Source organism: Primulina eburnea, chromosome 3, assembly GCF_022965805.1.
Source record: "Primulina eburnea isolate SZY01 chromosome 3, ASM2296580v1, whole genome shotgun sequence".
Lineage (NCBI taxonomy): Eukaryota > Viridiplantae > Streptophyta > Magnoliopsida > Lamiales > Gesneriaceae > Primulina > Primulina eburnea.
In genome coordinates, this window is record NC_133103.1 from 34936258 (window position 1) to 34963961 (window position 27704).

At 36.6% G+C, this 27704-nt stretch overlaps 2 protein-coding genes across 2 annotated transcripts; one reads left to right on the forward strand and one right to left on the reverse strand.

The window, feature by feature from the left end:
- Window positions 1-7034: 7034 nt before the first annotated feature.
- On the reverse strand, window positions 7035-11738 carry LOC140827276 (uncharacterized). The gene is made up of 8 exons (XM_073189923.1): window positions 11546-11738; window positions 10977-11115; window positions 10435-10835; window positions 10030-10336; window positions 8841-9738; window positions 8443-8509; window positions 7245-7402; window positions 7035-7109 (listed from the first exon to the last, which is right to left on the reverse strand). The coding sequence occupies exons 1-8, from the start codon at window positions 11736-11738 to the stop codon at window positions 7035-7037; spliced, it is 2238 nt and encodes a 745-aa protein (XP_073046024.1).
- A 2030-nt stretch (window positions 11739-13768) lies between these two features.
- LOC140827534 (tubulin gamma-1 chain) lies at window positions 13769-23040 on the forward strand. The gene is made up of 12 exons (XM_073190224.1): window positions 13769-14003; window positions 14519-14719; window positions 14859-14970; window positions 15189-15589; window positions 17692-17745; window positions 17811-17915; window positions 19197-19271; window positions 19352-19396; window positions 20389-20517; window positions 21879-21980; window positions 22058-22135; window positions 22733-23040. Exons 1-11 carry the CDS (start codon window positions 13875-13877, stop codon window positions 22124-22126), a joined length of 1422 nt encoding a protein of 473 aa, XP_073046325.1. The 5' UTR covers window positions 13769-13874; the 3' UTR covers window positions 22127-22135; window positions 22733-23040.
- Window positions 23041-27704: the final 4664 nt, after the last annotated feature.

The following is a 27704-nucleotide window of genomic DNA, read 5'->3' on the forward strand; positions in this document are numbered from 1 at the left end:
AACATATATAAAAACATAATAAACATCGAAACATGTATCTCATCTGACCACATGAATCAATACAAATCTGTACCTAAATCTAGGACTCATTTCTAATCTAGGGATCCCGATTTAATTTAGATTTTGGTATGCTGTATCGAATGTCTACAATAGACGTCGATCTACATCTAAGCTTATCGATACACCGTAAGTCTAGAGTCTTCGCGGTTCTGACAAAGACTCGGTTGTTCTGCCCTAGCTAGGCTGATCTGCCCTAGACTCAAACTCTGGCTCTGCTATAATTCAATAGACTAAACATATCAATCTGATAATCTGCAAATATCAATGCAATAAAATAAAGTATGTGATTTTGGGAAACTCAAGTCAAACTTAACTCGAGTTGTGCAATCCCGAATCAACATTTATTTATACCTTTCGTTCTATCGCTCTGGTACAATCGAAGTCTCAACTCAAAGTCTGTCAATGTTCAATCTGGCAATGACAATATCAATATTCTGTATCAATATTCTATTCAAATCAAGACATCTCTGTCTTATTAAATTCTGACGGTACAACCGTATAATTCTGCGATACCGGTGATACCACACCAGTATATACTAATTCCAATAACTTATAATCAACCACAGTGAAAAAATCTGACATCACATCTCAGTCAATTTAACTCTGGAATTCATAACAATTCCATAATCAATCTGTTTCTTAATCTAACTTCGATTCTATGATGTCTACTATGTCAAGAACTATATATGAATTGTATCTGATTCTGGACATAGAATAATTTCAAGACATATCAAAACTTAACAAAAGTTACGTCCAGTTGAAGCCTGCGTCGATAGGAACACAATACTGCAGTCAGATTCAAAATCGGACAGACGGATCGAAATATAAAGGCGTAAGGATTTTCGGAGGATTTCTCATTCCTTTTCTTTGTTTGTCCCCATTTCTGAAGGCAAGCATTATATATATATAAATAAATATATATATATATATATATATATAAATATATATATATATATATATATATATGGCAAAAACTTGTGTGAGACGGTCTCACGGGTCGTATTTGTGAGACGGATCACTTATTTGGATCATCCATGAAAAAGTATTACTTTTTATGCTAAGAGTATTACTTTTTATTGTGAATATGGGTAGGGTTGACCCGTCTCACGGATTATAACCCGTGAGACGGTCTCACATGAGACTCACTCTATATATATATATATCAAGTTTGCATGTTAATGAAACGTGGCTCATCTTTACACATTTCAGGCGGCGCTCGGGCGGTCACAACCTACCGCTCGGGCACCGAACCTTCTGTCCAAGTACTCGGCGTGTTACACATTGGCGCTCGGGTGGTCAAAAACTACCGCCCGGGCGCCACCTCTTCTGCCCGCAACATATATTTGATGAACACTGGCGCTCGGGTGATCAAAAGCTACCGCTCGGGCGCCAGACTCTCTGTCCCCAAGTTGTGTAATTCATATGCTTGGCCCGATTTGGTCTCTTAATGGCCCGGCCATAATCACATTAGCTCAACGTCAATAATCTCAGGTTAATATAATCAAAATATCATATTAACAGAATCAAGATCTTGGCCTTTACATTTTATGTCAAAATAATATCATTTTGATGGAAATTCATCTTCAACTTGAGGGCTCCAAGAGTCATATGGGATTTTCATCCCAATTTCGGTCCTTCTAACCTATCATGAACTTATCAAGGTAAATCCTTATGGCGTTCGAATCTGGATACCTTTGGTTATTGCTTCATTGTAGTGATGGGTCGAGATGCAATTTCATGTGCCAACGTTCTCGTCCAAATTATAGACAATGGGTTAAGGCATAATCAGATACTGAGGGTCTTGCTTGGATAAGCAATGAGGTCGAAGTTCTTTTTACATGATGTTATTGTCTTTTTTCTAGGCTTTTTCTTAGTTTATTTTTGTAACTCAATTTTGTAGGCTGTTTAGAAGGAAGTCTTGAGCTTATTTTAAGTCCATTATGGTTAATTTAGGCTTGTATTGTCATATATATACCTTGTCCTTGTCATTTTATGGAAAAAAAATTTATTTAGATCGAAATTCATCCTTGAATTTGAGGGCTCCAAGTGTCATATGGGATTTTCATCCCAATTTCGGTCCTTATGACCTATCATGAACTTATCAAGGTAAATTCGTTCGAATCTGGATACCTTTTGTTATTGTCACGATTATAAGCAATAGGTCAAGGTACGTTATGGATACTTTTGGTTCTTGATTCTTTGTAGTAATCGGTCAAGTTGCGATTTCATGCGTCAAAGTTGTTTTTTTCCAAATTATAAACAATGAGTTGAGGCATAATCATATGCCGAAGTTCTTACTTTGATATTCAACGGGTCGAAGTTCTTCTTGCAATATTACGTTCTTGTTATTTTTTATTTGTGTGTCTTGTTTTAAATAAATCGTGCTTTGCATGATTTTTAAGTCTAGGCAAAATAAGAGTTTAAAATACTATTATCGTGTTTCATTGGTTCAAGTTTATCAAACGATGTCATACAAGAGTCATATCGTATCAGAGCCTTAGTTTTTTAAAATCAAGCTTTTTTTAAGTCATCTTGTCATAATTTATTTTTGTGTCTTTATTTATTCGGGCCGTAGTTTGGTTGAGATCATTGTTTTTTTTTATGCTTAGAGTCGAACAAAAAAATTAAAAATTCGTCCAAAATATGCGATTAGATTTTTTAAGTGTGAAAAGATTTGATTTTATAGAGTTTTGAATAATAAAATCTCTATCGTATATCTTATTTACTTCAAATGGGATTCTTGATTGATTTTTTTTCCTTATTTATGACTCTAAACTTTCTCAAAGTTTTGATTATTTCAAACCTATCACATATTATCCTAACATATCTTCAATATTTACCTACCATTTGAATCAATTTTTGTCCTTAGTTGCATCTAAGTCCCTAGAGCTTTCATCTATTCAATTTATATCCTTTTGAGTCATAAAATTGCTATGAGGTCTCTTAGATTTTAAGTGTGCAATCTGGTCTCTAAACTTCAAGTTGTTCCAATCTCATTCTTCAAATTTTGGGGACGACGATGCGAAAGTTGAAGGATGAACAAGATTTGGGGACAAATTTTTAAAAAAAATAGGAATGATGATCATGCACGAGCTTCGAAAAGAAACTAAAGTGAGAAATTGATGCGAGGAGAGCTTTCAAAAGAAATTGAAGTAAGAAATGAGCTGCACAAAGTTGATGAATCATATGGATTGAGCCAAGCCATTAACATGGATCATGAGAGAAATAAAAGTTCAAGATCAAGAATTTTTATTCTCATTGCTAGTTTTGAGCTCTTTATTTTTATAATAAATTGTTAGTGGTTTGATTCTAGAGTGGATTACATATTAGTAGGTTTTTTTTTTTTCTTGTAATTTTCGTAACTTGATTTTGTGGGATATATAGAAAGTTGTCTAGAGCTTATATTAAGTCTATTATGGTTAGGTTAGGTTTGCATTATCATATATACACCTTGTCCTTGTTATTTTATGGAAAAAAAAAAGATCATTTTGATTGAAATTCATCTTTGAATTTGGAGTGAGTCTCATGTGAACGGGTCATCCCTACCCATATTCACAATAAAAAGTAATACTCTTAGCATAAAAAGTAATACTCTTTAATGGGTGACCCAAATAAAAGATCCGTCTCACAAATACGACCCGTGAGACCGTCTCACACAAGTTTTTGCCTTGAATTTGAGGGCTCGAAGAGTCATATGTGATTTTCATTCCAATTTCGGTCTTTATGATCTATCATAAACTTATCAAGATAAATCCATGAGGTGTTCTAATTTGGATACCTTTGGTTATTACCTGGATTATAGACAATAGGTCAAGGTACGTTACGGATTCTTTTGCTTCTTGCTTCATTGTAGTGATGGTTCTAGGTACGATTTCAAGTGCCTTAGTTCTTGTCAAAATTATAGACAATGGGTTAAGGCGGAATCATATATCGAGGTTCTTGTAGGGATGTAAATGAACCGAACTGTTCGCGAGCTTTTCGGATCTCGGCTCGTTAAAAAGCTCGTTCGTTAAGCTTATCGAGCCGAGCCCGAGCCTTATTTTGGGCTCGATAATTTTGTGGAGCCGAGCTTGAGATTAATGATGTTCGGCTCGTTAGCTCGTGAACATGTTCGATAATAGGTTCGTGAGCTCAAAATTGAGCTCGGCTCGTTTAGCTGGCTCGTGAGCTCTAGCTCGAGCTCGGTTCGTTTAAGTGATTCACGAGCTCGGCTCGTTTAGGTAGATCGTGAGCTCGAATTTGAGATAATTAATGAGTTATAATATTAAAATAATTATGTATGATAAATAATAATAAATTAAAAATTAAAAATTATATTAAAAATGTGAATGTTATGGCAATAATCACTAGTAGAAAAATCGGATTTTACTTCGGCAGGCTTTACTTCGGCAATAATAAATTACGAAGTAATACATTACCAATAACTTCAGTAATAACACAAGCGAAGTAAATAATATATTTTACTTCGGATGTTTAAAAACACGGGCTTCACTATATTTTTTTATTATACTAGTATTTAACCCGTGCGATGCACGGGATGATATTATTAAAAATTAGTGAAAAATGAATAGATATTTAAATGTAAAAAATAATACAATTATAAAAAATAAAAATAAAAACTATTTTTTCGCTAATTTTAAAAGGTTTCTTAAATACAACGCATGTTGATTAATTTTTTTGGCTAATAATCACTATCATATATCAAAATTTTAGATCGTGTTAGCCTAAGGCAAGACATGATGCTTATCGTGTTTAGCGTATTGATGTCGGCCATCAACCTTAATACATATTTAATTCTTTACTTTTCAAGAAGTTATATATTATTATTTTTTAACATATGATAATAAAATATTTTTAAATCACATTCAATAAAATTAATGAGAAATATTTTTTAAAAAATTCAGTAATTCCGTCTAAATCCACATTTACAAACAATTTTGTGACATGACACGTGTTTGACACATTTGAATGATCACAATAATATTTTCATCAATATCTTTATCCTAATGAGTTGTGATTTAATTTACAAAATCTCTTCGTAATATACACAACAGTCTATTATTACGAAAGAAAAATGAAACATGTGATCATAAGTAAATTATGTATAAATCAAAAAAGTTATTTTTATTAACATTGTCAACAAATTTTATAATGTGTCTTCAAATAAGATGCTTGCTTTCTTTAGAATTGATTTAATCATTTCCATTACGGGACATTATATTATCATGTATCCATGAACTTTGTAATATAGAAGAAAATTATCACATTAGTAATACGTAATAATTAAAATTTTGTACAAATATAAGAATAATATTTTTTACTTCTTGATAATAAAAGATAGATTTCAAACTTAATTTCTCGTTGTTTTTATATGTAGGTATTTCATAACACAGAACAAATATAAATTTAAACGAACATTACATCTTGGAAGGATTCAACTCATATATGGTGCTGAAAAGAAGAGTCATTTCAGAATTCAATTTTGGAATAGATAAATTTAATAAGATAAATTGAATAAAATTGGTTTCTAATATAATATGCAATATTGCATTATTTATAATTTAAAATTCAAATAAGACATCCCAAGAGAAAAAAGTATACATTGGATTATTTTTACAGAATTATATCATACATTAACTCTTTCAAATTATGAAAATCCCGAATTGCATGCAATCATTGAGTGTCAAACATTTCTTATTATTGAGGGTAATATACATATTTATTTAGAATAATTTAATTATCATTTGAAACTCTTTTGAATCTATCTCTTTTAATTTTCTTGTGCTCTCTTATTTGAATTTTTAAGAAGAAAATTCAAGATATACAATATACATATGTTTTTGGAAGAAAACTACAATGCATTAATTCTTTCAAATTAAAGTAATTTCGAAATAAAATGTATTTGGGATAAAAAATTTATGATTATTAAATAGTAAATTAATGTCAATTGAAAAATTTTGTTGTAATGATAACTTTTAACACTCAACCAATTTTATTTTTAGAAAATTTAAACAAACTAATTAAATATTGTATTTAACTATACTGAATATTTAGCGACGGTTTGTCGCTAAAAAACCGTCGCTGATTTAATCAGCGACGGTTTTTCAAAAAAGCCGTCGCTAATAGCAACGGTATTTCAAAAAGCCGTCGCTAATAGCGACGGTTTTAACGAGCCGAGCTCGAGCCGAGCCCGAGCTTCAAAACTTCCGAACGAGCCGAGCCCGAGCTTCAAACCAAAAGCTCGTAACGAGCTCGAGCCGAGCCCGAGCCGAGAAAATAGTTTAACAAGCCGAGCTCGAGCCTGATACTGTTCGGCTCGGCTCGGCTCATTTACATCCCTAGGTTCTTTCTTGTATAAACAACGAATCAAAGTTCTTCTTACAATATTATATTAATGTGTTGTTTTATTTTTGTCTCTTGTTTTAAATAAATCGTGTCGTGCTTAATTTTTAAGTCCTAGGAAAAATAAGAATTTAAAATACTATTATCATATTCCCTTTATTCAAGTTTATCAAACGATGTCACACGAGGGTCGTATAATTTGATACGAGAGCTTTAACTTTTAAAAATAAGTGTTTTTGTTCAGTCATCTTGTCATAATTTTTTGTCTTTTTTTATTGGGCCATAGTTATATTGAGATAGTTGTTTTGTTTATTTTTTTAATCTCATAATCGGAAAAAAAAAAAATTTAAAATTCATCCAAAAATGTGGTTAGATATTTTAAGTGTGAAAAGATTTGAATTTGAAAAGTTTTAAATAATAAAATCTCTATCATATATCTTTTTTTAAGGTAAAACTCTTAACTTTATTGATTCAAATCATCAATTACAAAATTAACCAACCAAGAAATAAATTCACCATTTAACCAAACAAAAGGTGAAGGCGAAAAAAAAAAAAAGCAAAACAAGCAATATTGTGAGCCACATTATTCGATGATCGATCAACATGAATGCAATCATAAATCGCAGGACTCTTCAAACGCTCCCTGATAGTTGTTGCACAAAGTCCCATGTAGTCGAGATCTTCTTGTTCAGTAGTGACTGCTTGCACTGCCAATAGAGAATCAGATGCTACTTGTACATCAGTAAAACCTTTATCGTAGATAAGAAGAATTCCTTCCCGGATCGCCAGCAATTCACCATGTACGACTGATAAAGGTTTGTTTATCTGTTTTCCAAACGCACCTGATTTTCACGAACTACCCCATCAATACTAAAATGATGCCTCTTCTCGTCCACAGCCGCATCCACATTAAGCTTGAAAGAGCAATGCCTTGACAGTGTCCATCTCTTCTCTGGATTTCTTTGCAGAGGTATATCAGCTATTTCCTCTTTGTTTTTGGCTTTGCGAAAATCAGATACAAGAGTTAAGCTCTAGGAAATATCTGTTGCAAGTGGCATCTTCTTCTCCCTATGGATAGCATTTTGCTTCTCTCGCCAAACCGCCCACGTGTGAGTTGCAAAATTTTAAAAGTCTGCCTTAGATAATTGCTATTTCAACCACAGACAAAGTTCCAAAGTGCAAGATTGAGAGCCACCTCGTAGGACTGGAGCAAACATAGTTTTATTCCACAAATGTTTAATTGCAGCGCAGAAGAATAGAGCATGACAAGTTGAGTCCATCGGGAAATTGCATAAGCTGCAAGATTCGTTGACCGGAACATGTTTTCGATAAAGATTTTGGTTTGTCGGAATGCAATCGTGTGAGATACTCCACCAAAATATGCGTATCTTCGGTGGGATGTATAGATTCCAAATAAAAGACCACCATTCTTCATTAGGATGCACCGACTGATGGGTTGGAATTATGAATAACCCCCGTTGAAGTAGGCATCCATCTTTTACTATATATCAGCCCTTGGCATCATACCAGAAGAAGGAATCACGTACCCCAGCATCATTCAGTGGGATTTTGAGAATTTCACCAGCTATATAAAGATTGAAGCTGGCTGAGATCAAGTCCGTATCCCATCCTCCATTTCTGATCAATATACTAACAAAATGCTCGCGATCCCAAGTAGAGGTCGAATCACCAAGTATGTCTTGCATGCTTGGTATCCATCTATCCTTAAATATATTTTTTACTTTTTCTGTCTCCCACTCTCCAGATTAAGCCCTTCACCAGGATTTCTCTACTCCATAAGATCGATCGCCAAATGTAAGAGGGATTATTACCCAAACTTTCTTGTAGTACCAGACCATGTCTAAAGTACTTTCCTTTCAAAACTCTATCAGCTAGAGAGTTTGGACACCGAATAAGGCATACATAATTTCTTGGCTAGCAAAGCTCTATTAAATTCAGCTAGTTTCCTGAATCCAAGGCCGACCCTAATTTTTGATTGGCATAGGAAATCCCAAGTTTTTTAATGCAGTTTCCTCTTACCATTATCAACTCCCCACCAGAAATTCGCACATTCATGTTCAATATCTTCACAGACCAGGGTGGGTATCTTTAAACAAGACATAGCAAAGGTGGGAACAGCTTGAAGAATTGATTTTATTAGTATCTCCTTCCCCCCAGTGGAGAACCATTTGTTACCCTACCCTAGGATTCGCTGGACCACTCTATCTGTCAGATATTTAAATTGGAGTCTCACTTATCAAAGAAAAAGTCGGGAGTCCCAAGTATAAATCATGTTGATGGACACCAGGAATAGTCAAGATATTCTTTATCGTATCCACAAGCGATGGATGAGTATTGGGGCTGAAAGATAAAGCTGACGTATCATAATTAACAAGCTGTCCCGAAGCCTTTTCATAAGTGGATAAACACTCCTTTACCTGTGCCCTTGTCTCCATTGTCTCTTTAAAGAACACCAGACTGTCATCTGCAAAGAATAGGTGAGAAACTGATGGACTATTATGTGCTATTTTTACTCCCGGGACTAAGTCTCTGCGCTCATATGCATTCAATAGAGAAGAAAGGCCATGAGCACATAAGACAAAGAGATAGGGAGACAGTGGATCTCCCTGGCGCAGTCTGCTGGTTGGTTTAATAGGGCCTGCCACTTCCTGGTTTATTCTGAAATAATATGAGACATATTTAACACAATTCATTATCCTTTCAACCCAATTATGCTCAAAACCCAATCTGATCATCATCTGCTGTAGAAAATCCCATTCCACTCGGTCATATGCCTTACTCATGTCCAGTTTAAGGGCTCCATATCGCTTGTGACCAGTTTTCCTGCATCTCAACCAATGCAGAACTTCAAATCCCACAATAATATTGTCTGTAATAAGGCGGCCTGGGATAAAAGCACTCTGAGAATCCTCAATAATTTTGAAGAGAAATGGCATAAGTCGATTGGTAAGGGACCTTGAGACAATTTTGTAGCAAACATAACATAAATTGATTCGGCAAAACTCTTTCATAAGCATCGGATTTTTTGTTTTGGGGATGAGCGTGACAAGCGTGTCATTCCAAGCCTCAAGTGGGGCACCTTCGTTGAGTACCCTTAGTACCACATCTGTAACATCCATGCCAACTACATCCCAAAACTTCTGGTAATAAAGAGAAGATAATCCATCGGGACCAGGGGCTTTATCAGGATGCATATCAGACAGAGCTCGTCTAACCTCATTTGCAGTGAACGGAGCACCTAGTATCTGATTCAACTGATTATCAATTTTCGGCTCAACTGTATCCAAGACTCTTCCAATCTCATCTTCCGAACGGCTAGACGATGTGAATCAATAATGAAAATAGTCGAGTTCAATAGTCGACATTCCATCTCTATCTGTACACCAGTCCCCATGGCTTGAGATCAATCACGTGATTAAATTCTGAATTCTGCGACAAGAGGCTCTCGATTGAAAATATTTTGTATTATGATCCCCATCTTTGAGCCAAGATATTCTGCTCTTTTGTCGCCAATACATCTCCTCCTGGGTGGCTAAATCCTCTACTTCCCTTTCTAGGATTTTTATTTGGATGACACTTTCTGACCTCTATGCACTTGTTCTCAACTGATTCAGTTGCGCATGTCTATCTTTCAGCCGTTTTGGTATTCGACGTAGCTTCCCAGCATCCCAGTTGGTCAGTGCATTCTTGCAAGAAGCGATACGCGCCAGAATAGACACATTGATATCCCGGTTACCCCACCCTTGCTCGACCACCTCCCTGCACTCGTCTTCCATCCACCAACCTTTTTCAAACCGAAATGGCAACAACAGGTTCCCTTTACTTGCTCGGAATTGAGTCCTTAATTCATGTAAGTTCATGCAAATTGGCCTATGATATGAGTGATAGAACTCCAATGACATTTCTCGAGCTGCTGGGAAAAGCATACGCCACTTCAGATTTGCCACAAATCGATCAAGTCTTTCAAAAATAATATTGTTCGACTCTCTTCTGTTAATGTATAAAACTGACCTGTGCCATGTAGGTCTTGGAGTTCACATAGTTCGAGCGCTTCTCGGAATGCTTGCATCTGTCTCGCCACCCGTTTATTTCCACCCAGCTTTTCACTATCATAACATATTTCATTGAAGTCCCCACCTACAATCCAAGGTAAGTCCCCGAGCTCTGCTATGTCTTTAAGGCACTGTAGAAGTTCCCAAGAGAAATGGCGCATGTGTGTATCAGGGTGACCATAAATTCCAGTGAAGTGCCATACTTGTTCCGACTCATGGACAATGCAATCTATGTGTCCATTTGAATAGGATTTAGTAGTGACCGCTGCTAATTCATGCCAAAATAATGCAAGACCGCCACTCCGACCTCGACAATCCACCATGAAGCTCCATGTAAAACCCAGCTGATGTTTCCACCACCTGCAATTAGTCCATCTCATTTTGGTTTCACATAAAAATAAGAGAGTGGGTATCTTTTCAGCGACGAGGCGCCGTAATTCTCGGAATGCCTGGGGGTTCCCAAGCCCCCCAGGTATTCCAAATTATTACATTCATGCATACAGGCAGGGTTGCAGCGCAACTACCGCCTCATTATCATTCATAGATAGAGTCTCTTCACCTTTCCTTGCTCGTTTCTTGCTGGGACTATTGTACTCCTCAGCTTCCATTGCATGATTTACCTGCTGATTTCTTTTTGCGCCTGTACCAGAAAAATAGTCTGAAGCATGAGGAGTTCTCGAGCTCTTTTCTCTTGTCCTTCTTTTCCACTTCTTCGATTCAGTTGTGGGACTTGTACTAATCTGTAGCCCAACACTTACTAAGTCTGATAGAACGGGTCTCTCAACATGCCCAGACTTTTGAGGCTATTCGAGTGGATGTTTGGCCATCCGAGCTGGGGTATTCGTAATGTCCACTCTTTCATTATCCCCAAGTATAGCCGTACTCCCCACCACTGGCTGGCTTATCAAACAATTGTCCTTAGGCTGATATTCGTTAGTCTTAGTCTTAGTTCCATTGTTATCTGATTCCAGATGGAGCAAGACTTGAGAGTCCGGTTGGTCCAATGCTTCCGAAAAATTTTCATCGGTTCGTGGACCATCATGTTTAACCCCCCTCCCCCCCCCCCCCACCCCCATTCCTACTGCCTTGGGCATTCCTTAGGTGGGAAGAGGCCCTCATCCATGCTCCGAACACAAGCTTCTCATTGTGGGCTGATTCTTCCTCATAGTCTCGAAGTGAGTGGCCTAGTCTTCCACACGCATAACAGAAGTTTGGAAGCCTTTCATACACAAGTAAAATAATGGAGTCCTCTTCCTCCCTCATGACGCTAATACGCAAGCATTTTCTCAGTGGCTTCGTGATATATAGACGGATTTTAATTCCGGCAAAGCGACCTAGGAGTCCCATTCTCTCATCGATCCACCTCAATAACCTGCCCTATCTGGCGACCAAGCTTTGTTAAAAGTTCTTCATGCATAAACGCTAATGGAATGTTATGGAGTTGAACCCATATATTTGTTTCTTACATGGATCTTGGATTGCTCAACCCAGTTCTTTAAACACCAGGAGGTTTCGAGAAAAGTTCCACGGGCCACCATTCAAAACCCTATTCCGATCTCATTGAGAATAAAATTCAAAGAAGAAAGTATTTTCACCTGTCGCCTCGATGATCATATGTCTCTCAGTCTGTAGCGTACGAGGCATTTGTTGCCTAAATGCTTCTCAATTAATGCTTTTGGTGAAAAGATTTTGACTACTAAACAGTGAGATAAACGTTCCTCTCCTATCCGGACGTCCGCTTCTTCAAGATTCAAAATTTCCTTCGGATCTATGCATGAAAGTTTCATATCATTCACTAAACGGGCAATCTCACCCGGATCCATTATACCAGAAATCAGAGAACCACCGTATGAATCCAAAGATCATATGAATCAAACCCTGCACAAACAGGCGGCCAGCTCTCATGCGAGTCGCAACCCTGGAGAGAATCCCATATATGTCCCATTAATATATTATTGACCTTCTCGATCCTTTATCATATATCTTAGTACTTCAAATAGGATTCTTGATTTATTATTTTCCTTATTTATGGCTGTAGACTTTCTCAAAATGTTGATTACTTCAATCCTATCATATATTATCTTCACCTATCTTCAAGATCTAACTATCATTTGAGTCAATTTTCCTCCATATTTGCACCTAAGTCCCTAGAGCTTTCATCTTTTCAATTTTTTTGGGTCATAAAATTGCTACGAGATCTCTCAAATATTAAGTGTGCAATCTGGTCCCTAAACTTCAAATTGTTGCAATCTCGTTCTTCAAATTTTGGAGACTACAATATGAAAGTTGATGGATATACAAAATATGAGGACAAATCTTTCTAAAAAAAGAAAGAATGATGTGAGATCACACACGAACTTCGAAAACTAATTGAAATAAGAATGGAATCCAATGAGAGCTTTCAAGAGCAATTGAAATAAGAAGTGAACTACACAAAGATGATTAATCATATGGATTGAGCCAAGTCATACCATGGATTGTTGGAGAAATAAAAGTCCAAGATCAAGAGTTTTGATTTCCGTTCCAAGTTTTTGGCAATTTATTTTTACAATTTGCTAGTGTCTTGATTTTAATGTCTGCTCCAAAATTTGAAGAATGAAATTGCAAAAACTTGAAGTTTATGGACCAGAACGACACTTAAATTTGAAGGAATTTTGAACAATTTTATGACCCAAAAGGATAGAAATTGAAAAGATGAAATCTCTAGAGAAATAGATGCAATCATGAAGGAAAATTGACTCAAACGGTAGGTAAATTTTGAAGATATGTGAGGATAATATGTGATATGATGAAAAATATCCTCATACTCGATTACTCATTTATTTAATTGAGTAAAAAACTAAATCCATACATCCCTCCATTCAAATTTAAAATCTGCTTTGGTCGACCCAAGTGTGGGTGCGTGAGTCGACCAAGCTTGTGTGTGAGTCGATCAACAAAAGGACTATATTGCAATTTTTAAATTATCTATTTTGTAATTATATCTCACTCCTTTTCAATCCTCCGTATGAATAGTGATACTTTATAAATAGAGGATCACTATTGCATACTCTAAAATGGAAGAAATAAATAGAGCACGGTTGGAGATGATTTCATCCTCCATAATGGAGGACATTATGGAAGACGGTTGGAGATGCCCTAAATATCGGATTCATCGTCGGGTTCGAAAAAATTGTCATCCCTACTTAGAGTTATTAAACTTAATACAATATCTAAATATTTTACATAAATATTATATAACAAGAAAAATTAGATTACATAATTAATCGTAATTTAAATAGCAAAAATGAAAATTCAAAAATAAACAGCCACTTTTCCCACTTCCTCTGCAAAAAACAATCTTCCAATTGACCATTTACCAAAAGCACACTTCAATTGCAAACCAAAACCCTAATTGAAATGCCGAGGGAAATTATCACGTTGCAGGTGGGACAATGTGGGAATCAGATCGGGATGGAGTTTTGGAAGCAGCTCTGCCTCGAACATGGCATCAGCAGAGAAGGAATTCTCGAGGACTTTGCTACCCAGGTTCATTCATCACTCCCCTGGTTTTTACAATCTGGTATATAACCAGTTCTTTTTTTTTTTTTGGTAACTGCTCAGTTTCGAGATCATTTCCCCCGCCGTGTGAAAAAGGTGTAAAATGATTGTTCATGCAGTGAGCAATGCTTATTTCTTGGTGTGCTGATGGCTATTTGCTTTCCGTAGGGCATTTTCTTACTTATGGAAATTAAGATAGAACTGAAGTGTGTGATACAGTCTAATACATAGGACACATGTGAATTTTTCAGGCTATGGGAAGGGGCCAAATGTATGGTGTAATTTTTTTATTTCTCTAATTTTCTCGTCATACATTGTGTTAGATTTGGTAGATACGTGTACTATGATAGTTACGTAACCAGCTCCAGTTCTTTCTTTATTGAGATGTTGTGAGTAGATTCTTATCTATAGACAGATATATGTGGCCTCATATCAAGATTTGATTTTAATCGAGCCACAGTCTTGGTATAATGTTATGACGAACTACTTCTCTGAACATACAGGGAGGTGACCGTAAAGATGTGTTTTTCTATCAAGCAGATGATCAACATTATGTACCACGTGCAGTACTTATGGATTTGGAGCCTAGGGTCATTAATGGAATACAAAACAGTGAATACAGGAATCTCTATAATCATGAAAATGTCTTCATTGCAGATCACGGAGGGGGTGCTGGGAACAATTGGGCCAGTGGATACCATCAGGTTGGATACATTTTTATACTTTAGTTTATTTATTTTCTTTATTGCTACCTTACTTCCACATATACTGAAAAATTTGGATGCCTACTGAATTTTCTATTTTGTTTCTTATCATTAATGAAACTTGCATCATTCTGACTAGGGTGAGCAATATGAGGAGGATCTAATGGACATGATCGACAGAGAGGCTGATGGCAGCGATAGTCTCGAGGGTTTTGTGTTGTGCCATTCTATTGCCGGGGGAACAGGCTCAGGTAGTTGACCTTTTTTTTCTACGAGCTTGTTTAAGTTCTTGTCCTTCAGTCAGAGCATTTATAATACTATTACACAGTGCAAAAAGTGTCGGATCAGCAGTTAATGGTCTCTCTCTTGTCCACACCCCCAAATTTCAATGGCCACATGTCTTCTATTACAACTCTAACATCTTTTAACTCTGCTGATTAGTGCAATGATTATTAATTGCTCCATGCAGGAATGGGTTCTTATCTTTTGGAGACTCTTAATGATCGCTATAGTAAAAAACTTGTTCAGACGTACAGCGTGTTTCCTAACCAAAATGAAACTAGTGATGTGGTCGTTCAGCCATACAACTCTCTTTTGACGCTCAAGAGGCTCACACTAAATGCTGATTGTGTAGTTGTTCTTGATAATACTTCCCTTAACAGGATTGCTGTAGAGCGACTTCATATTTCAACTCCCACCTTTGCCCAAACAAATTCTCTAGTTTCTACAGTCATGTCAGCAAGCACAACAACCTTGCGCTATCCAGGATACATGAACAATGACTTAGTTGGCCTCCTTGCTTCGTTGATCCCTACCCCCCGATGTCACTTTCTAATGACAGGATATACGCCACTTACGGTAGAACGCCAGGTCAGATATCATCGGCGAATGTTGTTTATGTTAAGATAGATTGTTTGGTTTTTGTATTTTATGACAATCAATTAAGCTGTTTCTGTTATCTCCAGGCAAGTTGTGTGGTAATTTGGGGCAGGTTTTGCTTAGTTTATAAGTTGTTCAAAACACCTTCTAAGATGCTTAGGAATTTATAAGGTGTTTGAAAGTTTTTCTAATTATTTTAAAAATGATCTCACACTAAGATCTTTTAAAAAAAGTAATGCCACCCCAACTTTTGTTCTAAAATCACATGGCCTTAATTTAAACTAATCGAAATAATCCCAATATTTATCCTTCTATCCAATATTATCCTTCAAGCTCATTCCCCTCATCATTATTAATCTCTATTAATGTTAACATTGAAAATTTTAATGTCGACCTTGTAAGATTGAAGGTTTTAATTTCCTCTGATCAGTTACCATCTTGTAGATCTTTTCTAGAAAGTGGTTACACATTGGACCCAAAAAGTGATTATTGGAAGCTTGAATTTTCCAGTGTCCAACACTATTTAAGAGCACCTCACACCACAAGAAATATTTCTTAATTACTCATTTGCATCAACCAACATTTTTTTATTTAACATTATATGTATTTATATATTTTTTTTTTTTTTTTTGATAAGAAACATTTATTATTAGATAATTTTTTGATTACAAAAAAAGCGGATGAGAAATCCGCGAGAATAAAAACTTCCGAACACTAAAGAAATTCACTTCATTACAAAATTCCAATCCCTGACGACGTCTGAAATCGCTAAATGTTGAAAATCATTAATCCTTGTGATTGTAGTCGCCACTTTGAATTTGATACTCTCCCAAACGACACTGACGTCTTCCTTCGTGTCGTTAAAGATCCTTTTGTTCCTCTCTAGCCAAATGCTCCAGAATAAGAAATGAATCATGACCAACCATAAAATTCTAGCCCTGCGACCCTTAGAGAAACCTGGATCGCTAATGAATAAATCTGCCGCCCTCTGTGGATGCACCCATTGAAAACTCATTTCTTGCATAACCAACGACCATAATTTCCTTGAGTACTGACAATGTAGTAATATATGATCCTGGGTTTCTTCGTCGCATTGGCATAAGGTGCACCAGTTAGGACTCAAGGCACATGTCTTCCATCTTCTTTGCAACAAATCCGCCGAAGGTAATTTACCCAACGCCACTAACCACGAGAACATTTGCACCTTTTGTGGGACAGGAACCTTCCAAATACGATCGTAACAAGGAAAAATAGGAAATGCTTGAATAGGAAAGAAAGACTCATAAAAGGATTTGACAGTAAACAAACCCGAGGATTCCCCCAACCAAACCCTGTAATCCTCCACATCTAACCTAACCATAACCGTATCTAACACACCCGCAAGAATAACAAACTCCTCCAGCTCTGCGTCATTTAAATTCCTCCTAAACCGCACATCCCACCTATAATCACGACCACCCTGATGAGTGGTGATCTCTAAGAAATTCTTAATAGGTTTGTTTGAGACAGAACAAATTCTATACAAAGAGGGGAAACGAACTTTGAAAGGACCACCCCCACCCCCCCACTCGTCCTCCCAAAATCGAATGTAATTACCCCCCTCAAAACCGTGCCCCACATTAGCTGAATTGCCGGGAAAGTACGAGAAATGAATTTCCATGGGCTTCTAAAAGTACCACTTTTGGCCAATCCCAAATCCCACCCATTATCTTGGTGACCGTAAATGCTTGTTATTACTTTGATCCACAAATTGCCCTTCTCCTTTGAACTTCTCCACCACCACTTACCAAGCAATGCTCTATTCCTCAAAACGATACTTCCCAATCCCAATCCTCCTCTTTCCTTGGGTTTGCAAATCTTCTCCCAACTCACAAGATGACAATGTTTATCCCCGTCCAAACCGTCCCAAAGGAAGTCACGCATTATTTTTTCCAGAATTACAGTAACCTTTTTTGGAAGTATATAATGCATCTCTTTGGTAGATGATAACAGACGATGTATTATGTCTGATTTCCATAATGAAATGCACTACTCCTATAAACGCAGTGCACCATTTTTCTCCAAATTCCAATCAAATATGAACATTTTGGCAGGCTAATGTCATTCGGAAAACAACTGTGCTTGATGTGATGAGAAGACTTCTTCAGGCAAGAGAACTAAACATCAAATCTGTTATTCATTTATGCAGAATTTCTAACAATATCTTTTGCAGGCAAAAAATATCATGGTTTCTTCTTGTGCTCGAACAAAAGAGGCAAGCCAGGCGAAATACATATCCATCTTAAATATTATTCAGGGAGAAGTGGATCCCACTCAGGTATTTATCTATATTCTATAATCACCACACACTTCAGTATGACTCCTTAAGTGAGATTTTATATACTTTTGCTTTTGGATTAAAGATTTTGGTAGAAGTCTTTTTTGTTTTTAAAGTGATTGGTAAAATGATTAATATAACATTTTGCATGTAATGCCGTGGATATCCATTTCCATTCATATTGAATCTATCCTAAGACTTCTAAGTAGCCAAAAGAAGCACACACCAAAATTTCTTATGGTTTCTAGTTGAAGGGCCATATTTTCATGTTTTCCTGTAAGTGGAAACTAGAATTTAGTGCACTTTCAGAAACAGTTTCTTGTTATTAATATTTATTTCTCTATCAAGTTCACAATTTTTATGATGATGTTGACTTTTTCCATAACGATCTTATGGGAAATTTTATAAGCAGTACTTGCTTTAAAGTAATCCTGTACTTCAATAAAACCCTTAGTTTGTGAACTTCTGCTTTCAATTTTTTCCCCTGTGAAAGAGAGGCCTAGTTTGTACTTCATTTGACCTTCTCAACGTGACTGAGCTCATACTTCTCAACTTTGGTGTGACAAAGTATCGATTATCGTAATGACCATCAAACTGTTGTTGACAATTCATAAGGTATAGAATTTCTATCGTGCTGTAATTCATGGGGGAAACATTCAAGGTTTTATTTCTGACAAAGATTCATTGCTGTGGAGATGCACTTCAAGAAACTTAAACAAGCCTGCCCATATGATTTATCTAAGGCATGTGTTGATAATTGTTTCAAAATTGTGGCTTCTGGAGCCATGATTCAAATCGACTATTACTTGTGATCTCTATGTGCGTGTGAAATAGAGATATGACCGTTGATTTGCTGAACTTTGCTTAGATATGTAAAGTAATGTGTGGCGCAGTTGCACCATCATATTTTTTTTTTTTTGCAACTGAAGTTAAATTTTAAAATCAACAGGAACTACAATTACAAAAATACATATGACATTGCCAGTACCTTTCCTGTGAGGGAGAGGATTGGTTTGCCAAATCTGAGTAACTTACTGTACTTGAATAATCAGTACTTGAAAACTTATGGGATTAGAAACACCCACATCCTTGTTGAAATGGATGTAGTTATCCTAGTGTCTTTATTGATCTTGGTGTTTCTATGCTTGATTGTTGCACTGTGGCTCTACTTAAATTGGATGATGATCTTTAGAGGATCTAGTATCACTTTTCTGTTTTATATTTTGTTTTTCTATAATTTCAAATGTTAATGTACTAATATCATGGACAAATTTAAACCAGGTTCATGAAAGTTTACAGAGGATTCGTGAAAGAAAGCTTGTTAATTTTATAGATTGGGGCCCTGCTAGCATTCAGGCACGTTTCACACTTATCAGTTGGTGTTTGATTTATTTGTCCATAAGTTATATTTTTTGAAATGATGTAATCGTTGACAGGTTGCTTTGTCGAGAAAATCTCCTTATGTTCAGACTGCTCATAGGGTAAGCCTTTTTTGTTTAGTTTCTTTTCTCCTCTCTTTTTAGGGGTTGAAACATTTTGAGCTGGCATGAACCTTGCTTCTAAATTCTGTTTGATGGTTCTTATCTAGGAGCCAATTACACGCATCTCACCTTATGACACATGATGAATTTGATGGAATCATCAGCTCAATGTAGTTGTTGATGTGCATTTTTTTCTTCCCATTTGCTCTATGTTTGATTACTGTGACTCGTGGCTTCTTAATTGATGGTCTTCATGTCAAACATGATAAAATGTTGTTGGAGAAGAAATATCAGAAGATACACTTTGAATTTCCTATTATAGTTGTTTCCGTTCATCAATGCAAAACATTTTGAAATCACATACCCTGTTTGTTTGCTACTTGTGATTGCTTCTGTTCAGACCTCCTTTCAGTAAAGCAACTTTAGCTTACTTTGGTAGCCTGATTGGTTTTTGTCTTTCATCTTTCGATTTTGTATAGATTTTTTATCTCATGTTATTTATGTTTTATAAATCAAATTGTTTTGTACCTTAGCCAAGATTTTCCATGGGTGTTGATCAATTACTCGTTGCACATCGTATTGTCTCTGATCTTATGGGATGATATATTGAGTTGAAAGTGGTTAAGCTTCACTCTCGTGTTTCTTTTTTTCCCCATTTCTTTGAAAGTCACTGGTGTTTCTGTTACACCATGTGAAGTTCTATATCAATTTATTGAGTATTGACGTATTTTTTAATGATTGCTTTTTGTTTTTAACCCAGAGAAACTTGCATTGAGTTTCAGCTTATTGTTTGTCTGAGCCTGATAAATTCAATGCTCTACCCAAACTAATGTTCTACCTTTAAGTCCCGTTTTTGCTGTTCGGCCCTTTCCTTCAAAGCTCAGACTTGTGCAGTTGCATATTTCTTTTACCCTTTTCATATGTTGATTACTTGAAACAGCTAATGTTTTGAAAGACTGAGCGACATCACAATATGCTCTTTCTGTATATAGGTTAGTGGTCTCATGCTAGCGAGCCACACTGGCATCCGCCACTTATTCTCCAAGTGCTTGAGCCAGTATGAGAAGCTGAGAAAGAGACAAGCTTTTCTCGACAATTACAGAAGTCACCCAATGTTTGCCGTAAGTTATCCCTCATCTGCCTTGGGCTATATTTGTCCAATTTTTTTTAAAGCTTTATTCCTTCTGGGTCTGATTGCTCTTATTTCTAGCACTGTTATTGACTGAAACACGAACTGCCTTCTTTGTACATCGTTGCATGAACATATTAAAATCTGTGCTGCAAAAAAATAATTGAAGAGAGATAGATGCGGTTTTGTGGATTTGCTTCTTATTTTTCAAGGCTCTTGTAAGCATAATTGGATTGTTTGAGAAGATATAAAGACTGTGAATACGAGAAAAACATGATTTAGTCCTTGTATTTTAGGGCTTGGACATTTTTAGTCCTTAAACATTTTCTCTTGACAATTTTAGTCCTTAATCTTTTAAAAAAGTAACAAAAATAGTCCTTACCTTTAAATAAGGATGGTCCTTACCTTTAAATAAGGTTTCAGTCGTTCAAGTTAACTTCAAGACAATAAACAGAAACAAACATGATAATATATTATCAAAATGTGGCAAAACATACAATAAATATTCATCTTTCAATTCCCTTGTTTAAGTACTAAAATACCAATCAGACGTAACAAATCAATAGCATAACCAAAATGCCATCTCCAACATGTCAACCCCCCTCCAGTTATTATCTAATCTGTTACAATTGTGAACCAAAAGAAAGAAAGAAGGAAATTAAGTACAATAGGAGACGAGGGCTAAATCTTCGTCTGCAAACTCCATAAATGGTGAACCACAAACTTGAAATCTTGGAAAAATCTGAATGAATCTAAAAAAGCCCCACTTATTAAATCCTTAGAGAACAGCTAATTAGCTCTTCAAGATCCAAAGATTCGTCCAATACCAAACAACATCGAAATATACAGAATAATATCTAGGATGATACTAAGCATGAGAAATCGAATCAGACTACTCAAAAATAAGTGAGAAGGTTTCACACCAGTATCCCTTAAAGACAAAATGCTTCTAAATATGGCAGAAGCCTGGAAGCAATTGTCTGCTCCTAAGTTCCACAGGGCAAAATAAAAACATGTAAATAGAAAATGGCAAGAGTTGAAGATAATTAACAACCTTCGAAGGGCGAAATATCAAGAAGGATGACAAAATATAACAGATTGAGATTGTGATGACAAAATATAACAGATTGGGATTGTTCCTATATTATTTCTGCAACAAATATACAGGGGTACTGTGAAGCAGAAATGAGAAATTTGAAGGAGAAAGAGCTCTAATTATTTTACCTTTAATTTTAACTCTAATTTAACGGAAAGGACTACTCTCATCATTTTTTGAAAACATTAAGAACTAACGAGTAGTACAATAAAATGTTTAAGGACTAAGCCCTTATGATCTGTTGTTAAAATGTTCAGGAAGATCTTTCAGAATTTGATGAATCTAGAGACGTGATTGAGAGTCTTGTTGACGAGTACAAGGCGTGTGAGTCCCCAGATTACATCAAGTGGGGAATGGAGGTAGCGTGTCTATACTTAATTGTTTATTACATTACTTCTCTCAGCCACCGACTTCTATATTTTATTAACACTCACAGGATCCAAACCATGTTCTGTCTGGGGAAGGAAATACTAGCGGGACAGTGGAGCCGAAATTAGAACTGTGACCTTACCAGGTTTGATTAACATTGACCCTTTTGGATTGCATCTCCTCTTTGATCCTATACACCTCTGATAGCTTCTCAGATGGCATAATTTCGTATGAGTAGTAGTTTATTTGCCATCTATAAATTGATAAAACAATATTTCAGGGTTTGCTTAGCTTCGGATCCACTAGGTTTTGTGTTGCCAGATAATTTTTCTGCTTTATTTACAACCAAATCTCTTGTATTGTTTATTTTTTCATATGTAATCTTGACCTCCCATACGACAAAGTCGCCATATTAAAACTCCAGGTTCTATGCAAACAAAAATTACATCAAGTTGCATATCATAATTAGATGACATTGATAGAAGTTAATACGAGTGTGCACGTGGTGGACAGTTCTGCTCGGGCTAAGAGTGTCCATTTTTATTGATAATTCAACATCTAGCCTTATCAGTGTAAAAGACAGTACTCGAGATATTAATATGGGCAAATTTTTACCTCATATCTTGATTTTTTCAGCGTGATAAATGATGTCTTGTGCATTAGCTCCTACGGATTGGGGTTCACAGTTTCAAAATTATTCATATTTCATTCTGATGGAGGAAATTTTTTTATTTCTTAACAGATTTTTGTCGCAAGGGAATGTGTTTCTGCTCTTAGAAACTGGCGAGGATATAATGCAAGTTAGAAATTGGTTTTGCGCCAATATCGATTGTAAATTCTCTTTGTATTGGTTATGCAAGATATTATATTAGCTTTGTTTGTTATGATGAATCCTAAATTATGGTGTGCATGCGTTTAGTTGTGTTGAATGAATTTGGACAAAGTTTTGTGGAAGAAAATGTTGGCAAAATAGTACAATTACAACATGAAATTATAAGACAATTGTAATCAAGTGTTGAACAAAATTGAAGTAAATCATAAATTAATTTATGCGTTGGAGGGTTGAGATTAAGCACGTAATTTACATGTTTGTGTCAATGATGATTATTAGACCTGCAGTTGGGTATTATTCCACGGTAAGATCTCATTAACTGTGATAGAGTGAGTTCTGTGGTAGAGCTCAGATCACGGTAGAGGAACCAACACAGTAAAGATAGTGAGATTATAATGGAAAAATTTGGGTGAAAAATTACAATTTTATTCATGTCGTTTGTTCAAGTTTGTTTACATATATTGACTTGGATTTTTTTTTTTCGTTGGAAGTCGCTAAATCTATCGAATATTGATTATTTGACGGTATTATACTTTGTTTTGCATGTCTTATGTGACAATAATAAAACTTATATCACACATATTAATATCGACAAACTTTTTGAACCAAATAATTAAATTATATATTAATTAACTAAGAAAATAAGAAATTTAACTATCTATACTGAAAACATCACTACACATATTAAGTAATAATTTATTGTAGGATGATGTTGTTTACACTTCACCTTATGTATAAAATCTATACATCAATTGTGATGTAACCAAAAAATGTATCTTGATGTGGGTTCAACGGAGGTCAGACAAAGATTCAGCTCGAATATGTACAGATGAACAAAGGTTTGAGGACGCCGGAGATGTTTCCAACGTAGCCTCTTTGATGTTTAAGTCAATACTGCGATAAAAATCAGGTATGCAAAAAATTAGCGCTAGTGCTAACAATGAGTGAATATCTGTGACTATGAGAGATACCTGATATTTATGAAGTTGAGAAGAGCTAGATTACCTTGCAGAAGATGAACTCTTAGTTAGACAAGTATGTGAAACACTAGCTTCACAACAAGATTTGCATTGATGTGATCTTATCTATGACAGATTATGAGTTTTAAAAATATCCTGATGCGTGCACTCCCCGCTTTGGGATTACACTCGAGAAAATCTCATTTAGCTCGGCTTCTCGGGCCTGATCATATTATGAGGCCTTATTCCTGAGTAATGGACCATTCAGACTCCAGGTAAGATTTTGGGCCTGTGCTCTAGCCCTAACTTTATCCTCACGGGCCCATTATTTCTATCATTTCTGTAAATGGGCTCGTGTAGTAAATGCTTCGGGTCGGATCCGGGCTAGGTCGGATCGATGGGTATCAATGGTACCTCAATTTTTTGGTCTAAAAGAAGTATGAAAGTTAGACTAAGTATTTGTGTTCGGACATTACTGACCCGAGCAAAAGATGCTAATTCCAAACTTGTGTTTCTTCAGAATTTGTGTTAGTTTAAGTTATATCTGAATTGTAGAAATTGATGGTCAAGATCCCGATCTGAACGCTTTGTACTTCTCCCTTATCTTTATTTGTTTGGACTAAAACCGAACCATCTACATTAATAGTTTAGATTTCGATTAGTGTGTTCATGTTTTCTACCATTGATAAAAACATGGACGTTTAAGATTTCGCAAACGTTTAACTTCCCGAGGCGCCCATTCGGATTTCCGCCCAAATCCGCATCGTCCGATTATTTTCAATCATGCGACTTGGATCATTCGAGTCCCCTATAAATACATGTTCCCTTTAGGTCATTTTTACTTTTATAATTTTCGTGTCATTAGTCTGTGTCTAGCAAATCCCGACCAGAAATTTCTTGCTCGGTTCGTACTCTCTATTTTCGTACTATTCCATTTTAGTAAGTCACTTGAGGCCTAACTGAAAGTAGCTGAGCTTTCTTGGATGAGGCTAATGGCTCATACTAGATCCAGATAGGGGTGAGATTAGAGAAAGGTCAAATATGCTTGCTGGTTTTGATTTGCACATGCCTGGCATAAGTGACCGAGCCCACAACTCACCCAATAGTTTCCACACATTTTATACCGACCATGCAGACATGGGCATCAGGTTCCCTATTCTCCGCTTAATCTAAAAAATGTGTAAACACTATTGTGTCCGAGCCAATTAGTTCCCGACTCCAATTCCACTCTTATTTCCTTAACAGTCATATTTAAGTATTTTAAAACTCCCATTCACGTAGCCCTCCTTCTAAAATTTGTACATATCAAGAGAGTCGTCATGGGTCGGTTTCTATAAACCTAAATACCTGACATCAATTCCTAGGAGTAAACCACACGTCCCACAAGGATTGCATGAACATATTTTTCAATGTGCGGAACTTCGAGCCCTGGGTCTACAAAATGGACTGGGCTGAATAATTAAATACGCGGCCATCCCCTAAGCTTGAACACATTCCTACCTTGAAAAATTTTCTAGCCACCATTTTAGCTCGGTGCTTCCGAACCACAAGCTTGATGAAAGATGATTTGTTGTGTCGATTCAAATATTGTAAGAAAGTGGTCACGATAGAAGGATCCTAGGGTAGGGTCGAGTCTTTATTAGCCTCCATATTTATTTACTATTTTCTTCTTATGAGACCTAACCATCATGTTTTCCATGTAGACGACCGAATAATGAGAGTAGAGATGATTAAGAACTTCAAGAGCGAAAAAGGTCGAGGCCAAGGGTTCCGAGCAATTGTCCCTCGAGTCTGTGGAGAAACTCATCCGGAAGAAGAAAAGACGGCCCAAATGTAACACAGAAGAAGACTTCCTTTGGGTCGAGGCTTCCTCAATCAAAAGGAGCAAAGAGGATCTTCCAAAAAAGAGGCCTAGGCTACCACTAAGACCCCGATGCTCGAGGTTTGGGACTCAGCTTCTCCTCCGAGCTCTCTTGTTCGGGTCAAGTAGATCATTTATGGCCTTGAGGTATCCCTCCTCCAAAACCCTCGGGCCCCATGGTGTTGAGCTTCGTTCAGAACTTGATATCTGATGCCGAACTGTAGCTGGTGCAGAGGCTTTCGGATAAGGAGGTGGCCGATCAGATGCCCGTCGTGTTTATCTTGTTAAGCATAATTTGATGTTTATCTTCTTAATAATGTCATTTCTATGCATAAGTTTGCTAACTTGTTTCATTATCTTTCCCCGGGCATGTTCTTTGCTTGGGAGCACTCTCTTCATGAAGGGGGCAACCCTGTCCCATCAGAAAGACATGGATGACATGTGGGCTCGGTACGTGGAGCTGATGCGGTAGCTCCGGGCCATGAAAACCCGAGCAATAGAGGACAAGGTTTCTATTATGGCCGAACTGGAGGATGCTTAGGAGCCATACCTCACTGATTGAGCAGGAGAGATCCCAACTGACCGAGGCTCTTGACTTGGAGATTCAACTGTTGAGCTAACGAGCGTAGGCCGATGCTCTTTGGACCAAGAAGAAGGAAGAATTCATTATGTCCAAAGAGTTCGAGGTTATCTGCTTAGATAAAGAGTTGGAATATTTCGAGCAGAGTTTCCAAGTCAGGCGGGAGTGTACTTCCTCTGTGAAGTACTTGCAATAGAAGAACTCCTTAAAACCAGTCCAAGTCAGGGTCTGCAAATTTACTGACACAGACGCGCTCTCCCACCACAATCTAGCATCCCCTGTCAGCAGAAAAGTGGTACATCTGACTCTGTCTGTATCCTGCAGCTCCATAAAAGTGAATATCACATCGATGAACTTAATCCATCCATCAGCTATCATCATGTCAGTAGTCCCCGAGAACTCCTTTGGATCTATTCTCCTGAATATCTCATACACCGCCTCTGGCCTGAGACTCGATCCTGTATCTACTCCAGCATTGTTCCCCACAAACTGCGCGAAGAACTGTGTCATCCCTACAAGCATCTGTGCCTGCATATCCGGTGGTGGACGAGGAGAAGTGGCCCTCTCCCCATCCCGGGTCTCTCTATCCTCTTCACCTGCTCCACGTGCGACATACGTCTAAGAGGCATACTGTTCCAAAATTTACCAAACATGTAAACCAACATGAAAGAACAAAATATCCATAGCATAAGATGTACGTAAATCGAGCTTAAACATGTACATGTTGAAATCGTGATTTTGATGCTTACTACGAAAGAATTTTAAAACTTTTAAACTTACAGACTTGAGGCGTGACTTCGTGGGCTTCTCGCAACCGGCAGTAGGCATAATCCTTTACAAGAACACCGCTTTGATACCAACTGTGACGTATCGTACTTTAAAACTACTTAAAATTTGCGGAATATAAAAAAAATTCTTAAATAAGTAATAATCTTTCAAAATACAATATAAATAAAATGCTGGACTAATTGTTTGAAATTTAAATGAGTACAAACTATTTATGTGTCGTCAAAGTCACCATCAAACGAGCTTGCAAAAAGTACTTGTTTAAACAACATGAAATAATTTCATTAAAATGAGAGTAAATGAATTCGACATACATAAAATTCTTGAAAACTTAGGCGGTCCTTAGGTTAAACCTCCGCACAGTCTGAGCCAACTCACTGGTCCCCACCTCTCGTCTCCTCGTACTTGTCCTCATCTACATCAATCATGTCTAGTGAGTCAAAGACTCAACATTTATAAACTGAGAATAGAAAATAATACATAATAAAACCACATGAATTTTAATGTAGCACATACATACTTAAACTCTAAACATACTTACATAAACATAGACGTGCCATCATTTCATAAACTTTTTCATAAATGTGCTGCATCATACATACTTAAACATGCATACTCATCATCATTTTTCATAGAGATATATTTCAAAACAAGTGACCCATAACATAAATGAGCTCGATCAGACTAAACCACAGT

Excerpts from the sequence above, each read along its gene's own strand:
- LOC140827276 (XM_073189923.1), bottom strand. The coding sequence starts at position 11,738 with ATGAGGGAGGAAGAGGACTCCATTATTTTACTTGTGTATGAAAGGCTT. Across the intron at positions 10,836-10,976 it reads GTTGCGCTGCAACCCTGCCT|GTGGTGGAAACATCAGCTGG; the intron begins GTATGCATGAAT and ends GACTAATTGCAG. Across the intron at positions 10,337-10,434 it reads CCAAGACCTACATGGCACAG|CAGCTCGAGAAATGTCATTG; the intron begins GTCAGTTTTATA and ends TGCTTTTCCCAG.
- LOC140827534 (XM_073190224.1), top strand. The coding sequence starts at position 13,875 with ATGCCGAGGGAAATTATCACGTTGCAGGTGGGACAATGTGGGAATCAG. Across the intron at positions 17,916-19,196 it reads GAGAAGTGGATCCCACTCAG|GTTCATGAAAGTTTACAGAG; the intron begins GTATTTATCTAT and ends AATTTAAACCAG. Across the intron at positions 20,518-21,878 it reads GAAGTCACCCAATGTTTGCC|GAAGATCTTTCAGAATTTGA; the intron begins GTAAGTTATCCC and ends TAAAATGTTCAG.